The sequence below is a fragment of the Belonocnema kinseyi genome, chromosome 8 (genome assembly GCF_010883055.1).
Source record: "Belonocnema kinseyi isolate 2016_QV_RU_SX_M_011 chromosome 8, B_treatae_v1, whole genome shotgun sequence".
NCBI lineage: Eukaryota > Metazoa > Arthropoda > Insecta > Hymenoptera > Cynipidae > Belonocnema > Belonocnema kinseyi.
In genome coordinates, this window is record NC_046664.1 from 38,687,703 (window position 1) to 38,706,196 (window position 18,494).

The 18,494-nt window shown below is 30.1% G+C and overlaps 1 protein-coding gene across 6 annotated transcripts in view; it reads left to right on the forward strand.

The window, feature by feature from the left end:
• LOC117179144 (sestrin homolog) overlaps positions 1-18,494 on the forward strand; it is a 592,084-nt gene that overhangs the window by 543,819 nt on the left and 29,771 nt on the right. The window contains exon 1 of one of the 6 annotated variants that reach the window (XM_033370825.1): positions 12,550-13,094. The exons of the other annotated variants lie outside the window; for them this stretch is intronic. Within the exon in view, the coding sequence (XP_033226716.1) occupies positions 13,074-13,094 (21 nt within the window). The 5' untranslated portion in view covers positions 12,550-13,073. Of the gene's footprint in view, positions 1-12,549; positions 13,095-18,494 lie in introns of those variants that run through there. 6 annotated transcript variants of the gene reach the window in all.

Consider the following 18,494-nt stretch of genomic DNA (forward strand, 5'->3'; position numbering starts at 1 on the left):
CTTCATCCTGAACAACTTTTGTCTGAACAATTTTTTTGTACAATATCACTATTCTGAGATTTTTTGGTAAATAGATTAAAATGGCCCACCCTGTATATGTTATACTAAATTTAAATTTCATTATAATAATAGCCCTTACTTTTTATCTTTCATTTCTAAACAAATGTTTTGATGAATACTCACCTGGTTTGCGAATTATCAGTCCAGTCGAATGCATATGTCTCACACAGTCGCCACAATGTCAATGCCATTTTAAAGAATATTTGAAATTTTTCAGCAAGCTTTGGCTAAGAATGTGTAAATGAGGTCCTAATTTGAAGAGAAATACAAAGCCATACAAACGCAAGAGCTTGCATGAAAAAAAAAACATGGACATGAATGAAGCTAGAGAGGTATGCTAGGACGAAAAAGTGTGCCAAGGAATAGGTTATTAAAAGAGTGTCACGTTTACTCTAGAAGAAAAATCGCTTGATGGTATAATAATAATATTATTATTATTTTTTTATACTGACAATCATGATCCGCATGATAAGTTTTTTCTATAATTCAAATTCTCAATATAAATGTTTCAGACTGGTCTCTTAAAGCAAAAACAATATTTTTGTCATTTCCTGGTTACCAGCACATTTTCTAAGCCATAAACATTAAAACTTTCATTCTTGAAAAAATGTCCTATTCGAATATTTGTTTAACGATACACATTTGAATAGAAAATGATTAAGTATGAAAATCACTTTCATATTTCAGACTTCACATTCTTTCCCCTATCCCTCTTTTTTACCCCTTCTTTTTAAAGTAATTCTGCTTTTTTCCCTTCTTAAAGAATACTTTTTTTCCTATTTTTAAGATTTTCCCCTTTTTCACTTAAATGCAAACTGAATTAATAAAGCCCAATGAGAAGCCCAACTTTTTTGAGTAAAATTTCAATTTCACTATTCGGTTGAAAATATTTTCGGGTTAGAAAATTCAATTGTTTTTAAAATTATTTGTCTATTTTCCTTGAAAATTAAACAAATAGCTTGAAAATTCATGTATTTTTTGAAACTTCTTTTCTTCGGTTAAAAAACAATTTTTAATCTAAAATCTAACCTTTTCATTTTTGGATAAAAATTAATTTTTTAAATTGAGAATTGATCTTTTATAGTTGAAAATTCATATTTTGTGGTAGAAAATTAATTTTCTTGCTTGAATAATGATCCTTTTTTATTATAAATTAAAAAATATGGTATAAAATTAAACTCTTTGGTTCTAAATATTTTTGGGTTGAAAATTCAACTCTTGTAGATCATTCGTCTTTTCGGCTTCAAAATTAAACATTTGGGTGGAAAATTAATGTATTTAATTGAAAGTTGATGTTCAAAAAAAATTATTTTATTCTTGAAAATTTAACTATTCCACTTTAGGTTGAAAATTGATCGAATATCATTCGAAAATTCGTTTTTTTTGTTCAAAATTAATTGTTTGGCTTAACTTATCTTGCTCAGTGAAAAATTCAACTATTTTGTTGAAATTTCTTCTCTTTTGATGAAAAATTAACTTTCTTCTTGAAATTGAATATCTTCAGGTTGATTTTCTTGATAATTCGTCTTTTGATAGAAAATTTATCTTCGTCGGTCATCATCAATTCAACTATTTTGTTGCACATCTGCAGGTTAAAAATCAACTATTTCTTTAAAAATTCAAATATTTTGTTGAAAAATCAAGTATGATGATGAAGTCATCTTTCTTAGGAAGGGGGGGGGGGGGGGGGGGGGGGGGGGGGGTCGAAAATAGGAAAGAATTGGTAACTAATATGTCTGGGCAATCACCATGCTTTAGAAAGCCTAAGTGCCAGACGCCCTTCCCGCTGCGATTGGACACCTGAGGCAGGTGAAAAATTAAAGTTTTCCAGTGATAATCTCTCAGATAAATGTCCTCTTGTGACAGAAAGATATTTCTTGGCGTAAATGAAATCTCGGCTTAACTTTAACGTTGATAGGATTTTAATTTGTCTCCACAGGAATCCTTTCGCAGCAAAAAAGATCCTTATGCAACTAATTTCATTCAGTTTTACAGCTAATAAACAATTCTGTTTGTGTAAAAAAAAAAATATTCACGTCGTTTAAAACAAAACAGGTAAGAGGACAAGGCTTTTGTTTCAAGAAACATTTTTCTCTGAGTGGTATAAGAGTAAATTTTCATAAATTTAAATATTGATGTCCCAAGTTTATTATTATTCAATCGCCGGACCAATAGCACGTGTCTAAAACACTGCCAGACTCGATAATTGTTAATTGAAAAATATAGATTTTCAAGTGAGAGTGTTAGGTCTGGCTTTTTATATCATAAAGAATAGTATTTACAGGTTGTGATCGTAAAACGACAGACCGAAATTCGACTGCCAGTACCTTGAAAATAATGTTCGAAAATGCATATTCTTCATCGAAAGTCTTGGCCCGTGCGGTTAGCCGAGGAGCGGGGAAACGACCTTGTCATGGGAAGAGGCTTAGTGGAGGGGAACACGCGGTCCTCAATATTTGATCCTAGATAAAATTGAGAATTATAATACCACTTGAAAATTTGAATTTTTCACCAGCCTTAAATGTCAAACACTCTAAACACGTCGGGCAGGATGTCTGGCAGTTATGGCTTTCTAAAGAAGAGTAATTTTCCAGATATATTAGCTGGTAATTGTGATTTAGGGCTTAGGCCTGCACACGCTCTATCGCACGTACGCCACCGTAGCTGCGTTCCAATATGCTGAGTAGGATGAAGCTATGCTCGGTCCCATGTTAGCACATGGATTGGGGCGTCTGCTCCGCGTTTGCATTCCAGCATGTACAGGCCTTTACACCCCCACTTACTGAAAAACGCTTAGGGACTGTTCGTCAACTACGATGCCAATTTGAGGGGTGGAGGTGGTCGAGCCAAAACTTACCATTTATCTCGGTTTTTTTTTCGCTGAAGTGTGAACTGAATTAATATAACCGAATAAAAAATTGAACTATACTTTCATTTGAAGTCTACTCTTATATTTTTGTTTCAGGATTCATCTTGTTTGGTTAAAAATGTAATATTTGGTTCAAAATTTTATTAATTTTTTGAAAAGACAACTGTTTTGTTAAAAATGTTCAAAGTTTAAAAAAATTTATGTTAAAAAGATTCAGTTTTTTTTTCGAAAATTCATTTATTTGTTAAAAAATGTATCCCATTTTTAGAAAGCCAATCGTCTTATTTAAGAGGTAATCTTTTAGGTTGAATGCTGATCTTCTATCTTCAAAATTAATTTTTGTTTAAGATACATAATTTTAGCTAGAGGTTCCTCTGCTAGGTTCAAAATATAACTATTTTTTCAAGCATCCTTTTTTTCAATTGAGGATCATTTTTTAAAAATAAAAATGTAACTATTCCTATTTGCTGAAATTTCCTTTTGTTTCTGTTTGTTAAAAATGCAACTGTTTTTGTTGGTAATAAAATTCATGTTTTTACCTCAATTCAACTACATTTTTTGTAGAAAACTCACCTTTTTGGTTTGAAAATTCAAAAAAAGGTAGAACATGATCTTTTTAAATGAAAATTTATATTTTTGTGTCCATATTTCAACTATTTGATTTAAAATTAAACTATTTCAGACTATTTCAGTTAAGGGATTTGATATTATTTTTAAGATTTTTCAATAGATTTTCAGAGATTAAATCAAAATGAATAGGATTGCAACGAATTTCCTAAACTTCATAAGGATTTGAAAGATTTCATATGATTTAAAAGATTTTATAGATTTTTTAATCATCTTAATGGACTTTAGAGAATATTTCAAAGGAGTTTCATTGGTTCATTTGAAGTGTTTTTAACGGATTTCAGTAGATATAAGAAAGTTCTAAACATTTTATATTATTTCTAAAAATTGAAAAGAATTTCACAATATTGAATTTCAAAAGATTTAAAAGGATTTCATAGGATTTATAAGATTTTAAGATACTGAAAAAGATTCCAAGGAATTTTATAATTCCAAAACTAATCAAAATTCCAAAGGATTTGCAAAGATCTACTAAAGTTCCCTCAATTTCAATAAGGAGCATTATTAAAAATAATTTATAAAATCGAGGAAGATATTACTAGTATTAATTGTATTATAACTAATTTTTAAAGAGAACTGAAGGTGAACTTTAGAAAATAAAATTTAAATCTAAAACATTCGGTTATTTACTTAATCGCCTATGATTAATAATTGTGTAGTAAAAAATATGACGAATATTGTACCCTCGATTGTATCATCTTTGCCTTTGAAATATTTTCCCAATAAGCATACTTGTTTTTTATACATTACCAGTTTAAGAGTCCCCTAGTGAATTCCAAGTTGGCAAGACAAACGCTGGTTGCATCAGAAAATGTTAATCATTTTGAGATTTCGATATTAAAATGAATTGCAACAAACAAATCTTGACGCAAGTCAGCATCACAAATATGAATGGAAAACACCATTTCGAATTGCAAATGATTCGCAACAAAACTGATAAAAATTGCGTGATACAAATAGATGATCGTAAACCCCTATTTTTAATCATTGCACACTTTACAGTCTGACTTTCCAGTCAAAACAGATTAGTTTTAAACCAAAAACTTGATGTTTCCACAAAAAATATTAAATTTCCACCAAAAGAGATAAAGTTTCAACCCGAAAAGATGAACTTTCAACAAAGTGTTGAGTTTTTAAGCCAAAAAGTAGAATTATATAGAAAAGATTCGACTTTGAAACCTAAAATGATGAATTTTGAACAAAAAAGTTAATATAATAACCTAAAAACATAAATTTTCTAAACAAAAAGCCGAGTTTTTAAAAAAATAGTCGATATTTCGAATACACTTTTCAATTCCTAATTTCAATCACAGTTATTTTTACTTGCAGAAAAGAAGAAAAAACCTTTTTATAAGGAATTTTGTATTTTTAAATGATATTAAATTATTTTTAATCACTTCTTCCATTAATTAATTTTTTTAAATTCGGATATAACTCGTTAGAAATCAATTCATGTTATACCATTAAGCCATTTCCCTTTCGGGGTAGGCGTGACTCACTCTGCAGGGGAAAGGAGTATTGTGTGGAAGGGATAGAGATTTTTTAGATTGATCCAGAATTATCGTGCTATTTAAGTAAACAACACGTGCGCTATGATAATTTCTAAAACAAATTAAATTTGTTAAATAAATAATTTTCATATGGTTAAAATCTTTCGTTTAATTAAGAATCTTTGCGCGTAAAATATCATAATTGATCATTTCATCGTGATAGTCATAAGTATAATTAGATATTTCTTTCCAAGATTTATCATTTCGACCTTTTAGTGCAATTAATACTTTCAACTAATGTTGTAATATTTGTGATTCGGTAATTTTTTATTTTTATTTTATAAATAATTTAATCAAGTGGCTCAATATATTTTATATATTAATTGAAAAAATTTATTTTGATTATAATAAATAATTTTGTAGATGCAAAATGAGTAATTATTATTACAGTTCTTATTTATTTTTGTATGCTAAAATCGTTTTTTAAAAATTAGGGAAAAATAGGAAATTAAAAAAAAATCTGCTCGCTGCGCTGGCATATTCTCTTCGCGCGGTGCGCGCGCGAATCACTTCGCTCGCAACTTTGAGCGCCCCTAGAGCGCGCAACCGTTGGTTCTCACGCTCCGCGCTCGGTCTTTGTGCACAGACTTTTTAAAACTAAAGGTTACAGCATTGAACACAGTAATTTGGTCATTGTGAATTCTCTTTTGTTAAAGCTCCTTGGGCTTTACCGAACACATTCCCATCACGTATCTCGTGCTTCGCACATCAGTTTGTCCCTGAAATTGTATATCATTTCCATGAATGTATACTGTTATAATTCATAACATGCATTATCTTAAACGTTACACATACGCTCTACTCAGCAGTCTTGCCGTTTTTTAACTTCTAAAATATATCCCTAACCCCAGTGACCCAGACTTTGTCAATTGAATTTTCTACCGCATCGTGTTCTACATCGCAGTTGTGGTGCCCTATTGCTTCATCTCCTAATAATTCACTAAAAGAGTCTCTTAAAAAGTCTAGGATGGAGAGTCTAATTATGACAACAGTCCCAAGAAACTTCGATTGTTGAATGAAAAAATGCAATTTTGGAATTTTGAAAAAAGTGGTCTCACAAATGTTCAAAATGCGCTCATTTTTTGAATTTTTATCCAATATGGGTGGCTAACAAACTTGACCTTTAGTTTAGGACACTCAAAGAGTGTATCAAGAGCCAGTCTAACAGATTAATTTTTTCCAAAGTTATCGTGCATACAGAAAGACATACATACAGAGAGACAGACATACAGAAGACACCTTCGTAAAAATATTATTTTCGGATTCAGGGGGTCTTAAAACCTAGACATTTTACCAAAACTAGGGGGGTCAAATTTTTAAACAAATCTAATATCTTCTCTGATGAGAATATAAAAAAGGAAACGCAGGGCAATAGGGGAAAGATTGTGAAATCTGTTATTGTAGGAATTTTACAGATGTGATAATTGGCAGTGGAAAGTATATAAATCTAAAAAAGCAGGGTAATAAAGCGAAAAATTTGAGAAAAAATAACTCTTATCTCTACAAATGTTTAAGAGTATAGTAAATCCCCAAAATATAATTGTTTATCTCGAAAGTGGATAAAAATAAAAATTTAGATTTCATAACAGTTTTACAATGGAAATTTTGAGTTCGAACGTGTGAACGTTCGATTTGTTAGCACCTATAGTGCATTAACTTCTAATTAAATTTAATTAATTATTTTACATACATTATTATTTTTAAATAATGATTATTTACTAACGATTGTAGGAGGCATTATCCTCTGTAAAGAGGTTGCTCCTAACCAAAATTAGAAAATGACAATATCATATGTAGTTTGAAGCTACATTGCGATTAGGAAAAGTTCCAATATGCTTTTTCGACCTGTCCGAAAATTGCGAAAATTGGCCGATGCAATTGGCGCCTGTCGTGTCAACTTGAAAATCACAGGTCTTTAAGTGGTCACTGACTCAATGTCACCGTAAAACATGCTCTTAAACCGTTAACTGTTTCCTCAATATATTTTTTTTAGTTTAATAAAAAATAGATTAAACATTAAGAAAATCAATTAAAATTTGAAAAAAATGTTTATTGGAAAAAAAAAACAATTTGTTTGAACCAATGACATTTTTTTGGGTCAAAGAAACTTTTCTTTTATTGAGAGTCAATGAATATTTTTCTTTGATTAACTAAAAAATTGTATTTAAATAAAAGAATCTTTCTTCTGGGTGATCCTAATCATCAGTTTTGTAGATTATTTAAAGAATCTTTACAGTTATTGCAGACTTACCACCTACCCAAATTCTTCTTTTTCTCCCTTTCCCCCTTTTTAAAAGAATGTTTCCTTTTTACCCTGTTTTCAAGAAACTTATCCTTTTCTCATTTCTCTGGCTTTCTTCACTTAAGTGCGAACTGAATTAATAAAATCGAGTAAGGTCTCACTATTTTTGGTTAATAGTTCATTCCAGTTGGTTGAAAAATCTACTGTTATATTTTCGGTTTCGGAATTAATTTCTATTTGGTTCAAAATTCTACTATTTGGTATTTTGTTAAAAAATGATCACTTTTGGTCGAAAATTTAACGATTTTGTTGCAATATTCATCTTTTCGGATAGAAAACTAATATTTGTTGGTAGAAATGTTATATTTCTTGGCTTAAAATAATCTCTCTTGTTAAAAATTCAACCTCCTTTTTAAAAAAATGTCTTTTTTACTTGAAAATTTTATTATTTGGTTGAAAATCCAACTTTTTTGGTTAATGTTCAATTTCGTTGTTTGAAAATTAGACTATTTGGTTGAAAATTTAGCTATTTGGTAAAAAATACAACTATTTTGTTGAAAATGTAATTGTTTTGTGAAAATATCATCTTTTTTTATCGAAAGTTCAACGGTCTGTTTTTAAGATAAACTTTTTGGTTAGAAAATTCATCCTTTTTGGTAGAAATGTCATCTTTCTTGTTTAAAAAAAATTTGTCACAAATTAAACTTTTTTCTACAAAAATCGTCTTTATGGCCTAAAAATTGAACACTTTGTTTGAAAATGCAATTTCTTTTGGTTAAATTTTAATCTTTTTGTTTGGAAATTCGACCATTTGGTAGAAAATTCATCTTTGTAGGTTGAAGATTTATCTATTTGGTTTAAAATTAGATTTTTTTAAAATGAAAAACCAACTATTTTGTCAATAATTGATATTTTTGGTTGAAAATTCAACTACTTGGTTAAACGTTTGTATTTTTGGATAGAAAATTCATCTTATTTGGTTAAAAATGATTATAATTTGGTTGAAAATTCATCTTTCTTGGCTCACAGTAAAATCTCCTGTTAAAAATGTAACGGTCTTCTAAAAATTGCGTCTTTATGCCTTGAAAATTCAACTATTTGGTAGAAAACACAAATATTTTGATGAAAATTAATATTTTTGACATCGTGATTCATCTGTTATGTAGAAAATTAATATTTTTGGCTTAAAAATGCAACTGTTTTGTTGAAAATTAATTTTTTTGCTATAATTAAACTACTTGTTGAACATGCGTTTTTCTGTTGTTTAAAATCCAACAATTTTAGTTAAATATTCAGCTACTCGATTGAAAATCAACTTTTTTGTTGAAAATTCATATTTTTTGGTAAACAATTCAACTTTATTATTGAAAATTCATCTTTTTGGTCGAAATTTGCAATATTAATTTTTTAGTTGTTAAATATTCAACTATTTTGGTTGAAGATTAAATTGTTTGTTAAAAATTCATGTTTTTGGGTAGAAAATTTGATTGCTTGGTAGAAAATTCTTCTTTTTAGCTTCAAAAGTCATCTGTTATGTTTAAAATTTGTCTTTGTGGATAATAATTGAACTCTTTGTTGAAAATACGTTTTTGAGGTTCAAATTTCAACAATTTTGATTATTTAACTATTTGGTTAAATATGAACGTTTTGTTGAAAATTCATATTTTTTGTAAACAATTCAACTTTATTGAAAGTTCATCTTTTTTTGTCGAAAAATTTCAACTATTTTGGTTTAAAATTCCACTATTTGTTGAAAATTTGTCTTTTTGAGTTGAAAAAGCAACTATTTTGATGGAAAATTGAACTATTTGGTTGAAAATTAACTGCTTGTAGGAAATTCATATTTTGGGTAGAAAATTCACTGTTTTATAGAAAATTCGTCTTTTTTGCTAGGAAATTTAACAATCAGGTAGAAAATTCAACTACATGGTTGGGAGTTGAACATCTTTGTTAATTATTCATTTTGTTCGTTGAGTATGTGTTGAAAAGTCATCTCTTCAGTTGAAAATTTAACTATTTGGTTAAAAAATCATCTTTTTTGGTCAAAATTTGATCATCTTGTTTGAAAATTCATCTTTTTGTTTAAATGATCTATTTGGTTGAAAATGCAATATATTTTTATTTTAAATCTTAGGGATTTAATGCATTTCAATTCGAATTTAATATGGTACCTTGAATGTATTGAGCAAAAGTTATTCCCTTATGATTCCCCTATTTTTGTGAAAAACTTCCTATTTTCACTGTATTGTGAGCATTTTGGAATGTTTAAAAAAAAATTCAGGTTTCACGATTCAATCAGAATTTTTGGCATGGCTTAGTACTTAGAGCTAATAAAAGAACAATTGAAGTATCGAGACAAATTCTTTAATCGTGATAATTTTTTGACTTTGTACTTTGTTCATTCGCTACTATTGTAATTATTGGCATCTTCGTATGCTATGCATGCATCGGAATTTTATCTTCTCTTCTTTAATGACTTTCCAACTGTTTTCAACAAATAAGCGATTCAAAGGAGGAAGTAGATTCTTGTAAGCTGACTTGATGATGGAGAAGTCAAATTGGCATCATACTCTCTTCTGACAGTTCTGACGATACGAGAGTGAATAATTGAATATTTAGCCAGCGTCGTGAAGCTGCGTCATTAGTAATTGAAATCTTTAAACCAGATATGATTTTTTTCGGCGAAATCAGTGCATCATGTAAAACTGCCATCAGAAATAACATCGTGGCCGTTTTAATCGAGGAAAAATGGCCTTTTCCCCGTTTTTTTTTCTTTTTTGCACACATTTTTCCTGGCCATTGAAATTTCAAAATCTTAAACTCTCATAATTTTCAAGATTTCTGGATAAAAAGTATAAATCCGCGCAATAATTTTTAATTTCCTTAATTAAAACTCATATCAACAAAATTTTTAAAAATTAAACTTGTCCCTTTTCAATTCAATAGAAATTATAAAAATAAAAAAGGGCCTCTTCTAATTCAGAGAAAAATTCAAAACCAAAATTTTCTTTCTTCCAACTTAATATTAAAAATGTTTAAAACGAAAGAAGTGCCTCTTGCAATTAAGAAAAACTTTAAAATCAAAATTTCCTTTCTTTCAACTCGATAAAAATCTTTAAAACAATAAAATTTTTCTCTTCCAATTCAGAAAAGATTGAACCTTACTCAACAAAAATGTTAAAAAGAAAAAAAACAACAAATTGCCTCTTCTAGTTCAGAGAAAAAACATAACCAAAATAACTAAAACAACAATGTCATGATTTTTCAAATTAAAAATCTAAATTTGTCGACGAAAAACATATCGTAACATAGCAAAAAAAATCTTAAGCTTATGAATATTTTTTTAAACCTAATGTTCTTTGTTTATAATAACCAATTTCGGGCGAAAAATGTTAACATAGCCCTAAATTATGCTAAAATTGTCAATCTTCTTTTCTTAACCAAAAATTGTACAATTTCTTATTTTCTTTCAAGTCCAATGTTTATTTTATTAAAGATTTCGAATTTCAGTGTAAAGCACCAACATGACCTAGATTTGTTTAAAAAATAGTGAATATTTTTTCAAATTTGATGATTTTTTAAATAAAGTTTTTTATCATTTCCAACGAAAAACACGTGCGCGACACAAAAGAAAAATGTCCATTATTATAAATCTTGTTTGAAATATAATTATGCTTGTTTAAAATAACTGATTTCGCATAAGAAACGTTAATATAACCTGTATTGTTCAAAAATTGCATGTTTGCACACAAATTATTTCTTGAACATTGCTTAAAAATTCACTATTAAACAAACTTAATTTGCAAAAAGTTAATAAGAAGTACTTCATTTCGTATGTTTTCAAACGACGTGCTTTTCCCATTTAAAACACCATGTTAATTGAGGGCCTGGATGTAATAAACCAATAAGGGGACGAGCCATCCAAAAGGCGAAAAATTATTGTTTACACCTCTCGTGATATCCAAGATTTAAATTTCAAATTTTTAAATTAAAAAATATGGGCCGCATAAATAATTTCGGTTGGATTTGGAAGCATGACGAAACCTGATGCAAGTAACGCGTTGAGATCGCGGCGCTCGAGCCGTTTGTCACGCTTGATTGAGCGCATCCTCTCTTTCGACCCCGTGGTCAAAATCCGCCAAAAAGCGGAGGCCATCAATTTTAGGAACGTGCAGATCCAGTTTGCGGAAATCCAGCTTCCAGTGTACCTAATTCCGCCAATTTACAATGAATGAATCTAAAAATTTCCAAAACTCTCCCTTGAATAGTCAGGTACAAATACCTCACTGAAAGTTTTTTCAATTTTGAATTTCCCTCGATGTTCTTTGTCCGTAAACCTAAAAAAAGATGGTCACCGAGCGGTCTCAATTTGCAATTAATTACTATTAAACAATACACCGTTTTAATTTGTTTTCTTTATTTAGTTGGCATCACTAAAGTATACTGTGTGTGTATACCAAATTTCAAACAGTTTCAGTAATATTTTACAGAGTTATTACGCTTTATGTTTTAGGGTCATGTAATGAGTGGGTCACGTGATCAGATTCCTACCTTACCGACACTTACCGACACTTTTTGTATTTCCCAACTTATTTTTACACAAAGCGCCAGATCGAGTTGAACATTTGGGATATTAAATGAAAAGCACTAAGAAAGGTGGATCTGGGCTTACATTTGTATAATTATTAAAAGAGTTTTTTTTTGTAAATAATTTGTTTATACTATCTTCATAATTATTACAATTCATGGCTAGACCTTCCTTCCTTAGTGCTTCTTATTTATTATTCTAAATTTTCAACTCGATGTGGAGCTTCGTGTGAAAATAAGTTGGGAAATAAAAAAAAGTGTCAGTATGGTAGGAATCTAGTCACGTGACCCACTCGTCACATGGCCTTAAAAGAAGAATTGAATTTGGAGATAATTGTTTAGCACTTTTTCATTTTTATTATTAAAAATATTCATCGGGGGAAAAAATTGAAACCGAAAAAGGTTTCGTCTTGTAATTCTTAATGAGACAGTACTTTGTAAAATTAAGTTCTTCGAACTTTAATATTTGGAGGCTGGGGGCCAAAGAAATACATGTTACATCCCTTCTTCCACTTTACCGGCAATGAGCCGGCGTTTCTCCCTCCACCAGTTCAGCCGGTTCCACCACCACTTGAATAGCAACCAGATGATCGCACGAGAAGCTAGTTCGTTCTTTCAGCCATTTCAGCCGTCAGTTAGCAACCGGCACTCTGTTTGTGTAGGCGTTTTTGGCATAAGTTGTTTGTCTGTAATGTTCAGTGTTGCTTGAACTTTTTTCGAATTTACAATTTATTTTCTTTTGTGTGGTCGGAGTGAAGAGGAGAATTCTGGTTTTTCGGTGGTTATTAAAAAACAAGGTGAAAATAAAGGTGACGTTTGTGATATAAAGTATGACTGGTAATTTCCTGTTCTTGCTCTTCAAAAGTGACAATTTTTGGACGTCTGTCCTGGATTTCAAGACTTGATAAAGAAGGAACGGTTGATTTTTATTGTCTTGAGCTACGCAGCGAAAGATCTAGCTTCTAATTTTCCGTGGGAGATATATTTCTTTGTGACAAAGAAATTTATTCGGCGTAGAAGAGATTTTTCTTATTTGTGCAAATAGTGTTTATAATTATCATCCAAGATTCCTGTGGCAAACGAGCAAAGCAACTACCCGGAGGCGGGTACGGAAGCCAATCTCGGCGGAGCCAGCAGTATGGGACAGATTTCAAAAGACGTAAGTTTCTAATCCTCTTGTGCCCCTGCGTCTAGGGAAACGACTAATTTCTGATGCAATCCGTGTCAACTCGGAATTCACAGGTTTTTTTAACGGATAATTATCGCCGTAAGTAGGCTAAAGTATTGAAAACTGGTACTGGAAAAGGATCTTCAAGGCGAAGAGTCGAATTAATTATCGACTCTTTTGGAGAATTAATACAATTGACATTGTCTTTCCCATTGAAGGCATCCATATCTTTTCTTCAGAGAAAACTCTTTGTGCTGTTCGGTTTACATTTTCATGTGGATTTTTTTACATTTTATTGCCAAATGCTAATAATTAAACATAAAAAAACTTTGTGGTTCGATTTCATTTTTTTAAATTTATTGACGCATTTTTAAAAATTTGTATGTGATCAGTGGAATGCATATTTTGAGATGTACTAAAAACATTATAAACCTTTTTTATTAATAATCTCTGTATGCTCTACAATTTTTTCTATTTGGGGATCATATTTTGTTCAATTGAATTTTGGAAAATGTAAGTTTCGAACAATTGAAGGATATTGCGGCATAGCCGTGTAAATTATGTCACTTACATGTTGCAAAAAACGTTTTATTAGTTTTAAAATGTTAATTTTATTTAATTCAAGGGTTTATTTATACGGCATCACAAATGAAGGCCATTAAAAAATGATGAAATAAATACGCTGGATTTCATTTAGCAGCATCGAATAGAGTTATTATTTTTTCCATTTCTCGCATTGTTAAACAATTTATGTGAACAATATAAAAATCTTTAATCGTCAAATTAATTTTTAACTTTTGAGCTTGCTATTAGGCTCGTAATGTTTCTAGGGGTCCTTGATATATTTTATGCTAATTAAAGTGTAAAAAATCAGGGAAAAATATTTTTTGTGTATATAGAATTATCTCCTTTTAAATTTCATACCATCATTATATATCATTAATTAAAAGTTTTTAAACTAATTTTTAAGCAAAGTAATGTGGTCTTACTTGCTTCACATTTTCTCTGTAAGAATTTGACATACGCCTATTATATACAATAAAATCTGTCAATGAAAAAGTTACTTATTATTACAAATTGTGCAACAAGTAAAAAAGATTATTTTATTGAAAAGTAATTTTAATGATTTTGCATTAAATTATTTTCAATGATGGCAATATGAAAAGGGATAATTTTATATGTATTATACACATTTAATGCATCTATTTTCAAGGCATTGACTCTGAAAGTATTTACTTTTACCATCTTCTTTTTCCACTAGCGCTCCATGAACACCTGGAAATGCCTTCTATTTTTTCATTTTTAAATCGTTCTAATTTTGAGAACGCTTTTGTGATTTCCCGAAAATTAGTTTAAAAATAGTTTCGTCCTCATATCAATATAATTTGCACATTAAAATCTCGTTAATTTTATCCGAATATTTGTTGGAATCATTACTCGCCTCAACATGAAATAAAAATTATAAACCGGTTTAGGCATAATTTGCTCTTTATTAAGTCTTGGCTAACAGATCTAGCATCAATAATTGATCTAGGTGTCGAAATATCATCAGAGAGTATAAAAAAATGTAAAAATTGAGACTTATCTTCTAACAAGAAGCAAAAAAGAAATCTGGGAAGAAATATTTTGCTGTCTGGTCGTTGATTTTACACGGAAGTAATCTTCGCTGAGTGCTTAAATATGTAAATGATCTTGCTTCCTGAAGTCCTCCTCTTGCATTATTTAAATGAAATTGGGGACTTCGCAGTTGAAGAGCTTAACATTTAACGCAAATTAAGTCTACTTCTCCTAAATTGTAAATAGATCTCATTGTCATTGTCGGCACTTGTCATTGAGTAGGCTATCTAGTTATTACACTGTGAAACGTGTTACGACTTGTTCGGGGATACATAATTTGAGTTATGAGTAGGTCGAGTGTGCAGTAAGCATGCTTGTCATTTCCTTTCTTTTCCAGATAAAGAGCTAGAAACCAAGATAAATTATCATCCAAGGGGCGGAAAAAGTAAATGATATGGTTGTAATTAGTAACTGTTATTTGGTCACAGAAAGCCATTGGTGTGAAAATTGTTACGTCTCATTTTGAACAATGAAAGTATACATTGGGCTTCGTTTGTTTTCGTGTCTTAAACATGTCCCAACTAAAAACTATACTAAATTTCATTTACGTGATATAGACATCAGTTTTCATCATTCAAGATGAAATTATTCATGAATTATTCACAACATATAGGCATTCGGCTTCTTTAAATTCTTTTGTTTTCATCCCAACTTTCCAATCGCAAGTTTCAATTCTTACACCATCTTTGGAAGATACACCATTTTCAGCAGAAAAGTTTAAAAGAAAGTCAAAATGTAAAATCCATTTTAAATAAAAATTCTTTCAGTGACCTATTTAAATTTTTTATTACTAAAAGTGATATTCACTTTCATTATATTTTATCAAATCAACTCACCCATGCGATTCTTTTTCCTCGGTTAGTGTGCCATTTAGATAAACTGACAGATGAACACTATCAGCAGTGAATTGAGAGTTTTAGTATTTACTAATTAATTACTTCCAATTAAATCGATATCGCCACACTATGCTGCAGATTGGCATCACATTAACTGAGAAATGCTCAACAAAGAGTTTCTTGTTTGAAAAGTGAAAAAAATTGAGAAATAGCTGAAGGGCATGTAAATATGAGTTTCCGCATGAGCCGTATCAGTTTCTCCAAATTGGTATTCACAATGGTAAATATTTTTCGTTTAAACATTGAAAAATGCTTTTAAAAACAGGAACAAATTGAATTTTTTAAGAAAATTTTTAAAGAAAGAAGACTGTTGAGACGTCTGTCTTTATGTTCTGAATCTATATACCATTTCTCAAAGTTGGATCCTCGGTTTTTACGAAAAATATTTATTATTGTGGACAAAAAACTAGGCGACTGATCTGGCTCATATGGTAAGCATCACATGCCCGTCTTAAACGAAAATGCTCGTAAAGTGTATTTTCAGAAACCTGCTGAGCGAGAAATTCTAGTATAAACGTGTTGGAGCATGAAAAGGGCGTTCGGGACGATTTCTGAAAAGGAAAAAACGGGTCTATTTGGGTATATTTATAACCTGGAAGTAGGGAATTTTTGTTGTTTTTTTTTCCACATGTACCGTTGATAGTATTTCAGGAATAAATAAATAATCGCAAGGACTGTCCCTCGTACGTGTATATTGTGTAACTAGATACAACCCAGATCAAACGGACAGTTAAAGTTCTAAGTGTACAAAGAGTTTTGGAGCCTGAATAAGGGCGAGTCCCTTTTTCACCCGAAACTTACCCTCTGTAGAAATATAGCTTTGATGTCAGAAAATTCACCTGTGCTCTGAACGAGACCTCTTGGAAAATGATTTATTGCTCTCTTTAAAGCAAATCTAAATCATCAATCTTTGCTCTGCTTTACTTTTTTTTGTCCATTTCATGCCACTGCTAAATTTCTTTTGAATATAGGAGAATCCATGACATCTATCTGAAGTAGGAAATACGAAAAATAATACGTCATGAGAGAATCGTGTAAGTTAATTAAATGGTTAATATATTAATGAATAATGTAGTTATATATGCTCTATGAAAGTGAGAATTCAATTTTATTTACAGTAACGTAACTGGTTTGAAGGACCTCATTTTGCCGTCTTTCATCACGAGAACATCATAGTTTTAATTGCTTTTTCTGAGTGAATCATAGTGTGCTTACTATTTCATTTGCTTCATTTGTTTTTCAATAAATAACAAAAAAAATCAATTAAAAAGTCATTTGAATTTTCTTTATTTTCTTCTGATTATATTGTATCTTATCGTTGTTTTTTTCACGAATCGATATAGAAAATGTAAATAGAAGGTTCTTTGTTCAGTGTTCATTTTTTCAAGTTTCTGGTAATCTTAAGATATCGTTTTGTTTGCAAGCATAATATATTTGTAACAGATCAGCAGATCTTTTTGAACGGTATAAATAAGGAGATACCAATTTTTTAATTTTCTAAATTTTGAAGCCCTTCAAATTTCAAAAAGAATCTGCAAATTATTTTGGACCTGCCTACGTGTTGATTTACACGTCATTATTATGGGCAATATCCATTTGACCGCGGCCTAACTTCACTTAATTGCGCCAAGCTTACAATTTCGAGGCATTCAAGTTTGTCACGTAGTCAATTTTTCTTTGAGTAAATAAGAATAGAGTGGGACAATGAATCCAAACTTAACTAAAGTTCGAGCCAAAGTCTTTGGTTTACGATTAGAATGAACAATTACTTAACGTGACAATGAAACTATTACTAATAATAATATATTTAAAAAAGTAAATGATTAATAAAAGTATTTAAAAAAACATGTTTATATATTTGGTACTGTTGGTGAAGAAAAGAAACTACATAGTTTTGTTTTTCATACCTATTATATAAATACCAACAGAAAAGGTTTGTTTAAGGTGACCTCTTCTTCAATTTAAAAATATTCAAACATTATCATAAATGACAAGACATTCTTTTTATTCATGAATTGAGATGTCAGAAGACGTGATTTAAGTTGAAATATTAATACTCGTTCAACGAAATATTAACAATGTATCGAAGTTAGCAGATTTTTTAAAATGCAGTATTTGCTGATTCATTGAAAAATCTCCTTTCATTATTTCATATTACCATATCAGTAAATCTCTTTGCAGTGAATTGCAGTCTGAAACTGGAATATTTCACAATTTTTATTATTTTATGATATTGAACTCTTCCAAGTTTTTTTAAATTGAAATGCTCTATTGTCAAATATTCAAGTTTTGAAGTTCTCCAATCTAAAGTTTCTCCGTTTTTATACACATAAAACTCAAAAGAGAATTCAAAATGGCTACATTATTCGTATAATTTTTCAATTTTTAAATGAAATTTAGTAAAGCTATATGTATGAGTACACGTAAACTAGGTTCCCGTTGAGAAAAGTAAAATTCTCCGCATTTCGGAAATTATCAGGAAAAGAACTCCATCGTAAGGCTGCTGATATTGAAAACAAGTTGTTGAGCATATAAGTTCTAATAGAAGGAATGTAACATAGGATTTCGGCTGCTCCTCTTGTAGTTCGAAGCCTAATATCTATACAAAAAACATTTCTTTAAGATAAGAACGGATAGGCTACCCATTGTAGAATACTTACTATATAGATATGCAGCTGTATAAAATACCTGCGCATTTACTTTACAATGCTATGGGATTTCCATACTATTATTTCTACAAAAGATTTTGTAAGCCTGACATTGTATTTCATTTTATGCCTAATTAATAGTATTTTTCCTATTTACAATTTCTAGTTTTTGATTTTCGAATGCTACAATTTTAATCAAGATTAAAATTAAAACTTTAAATACCGCTACC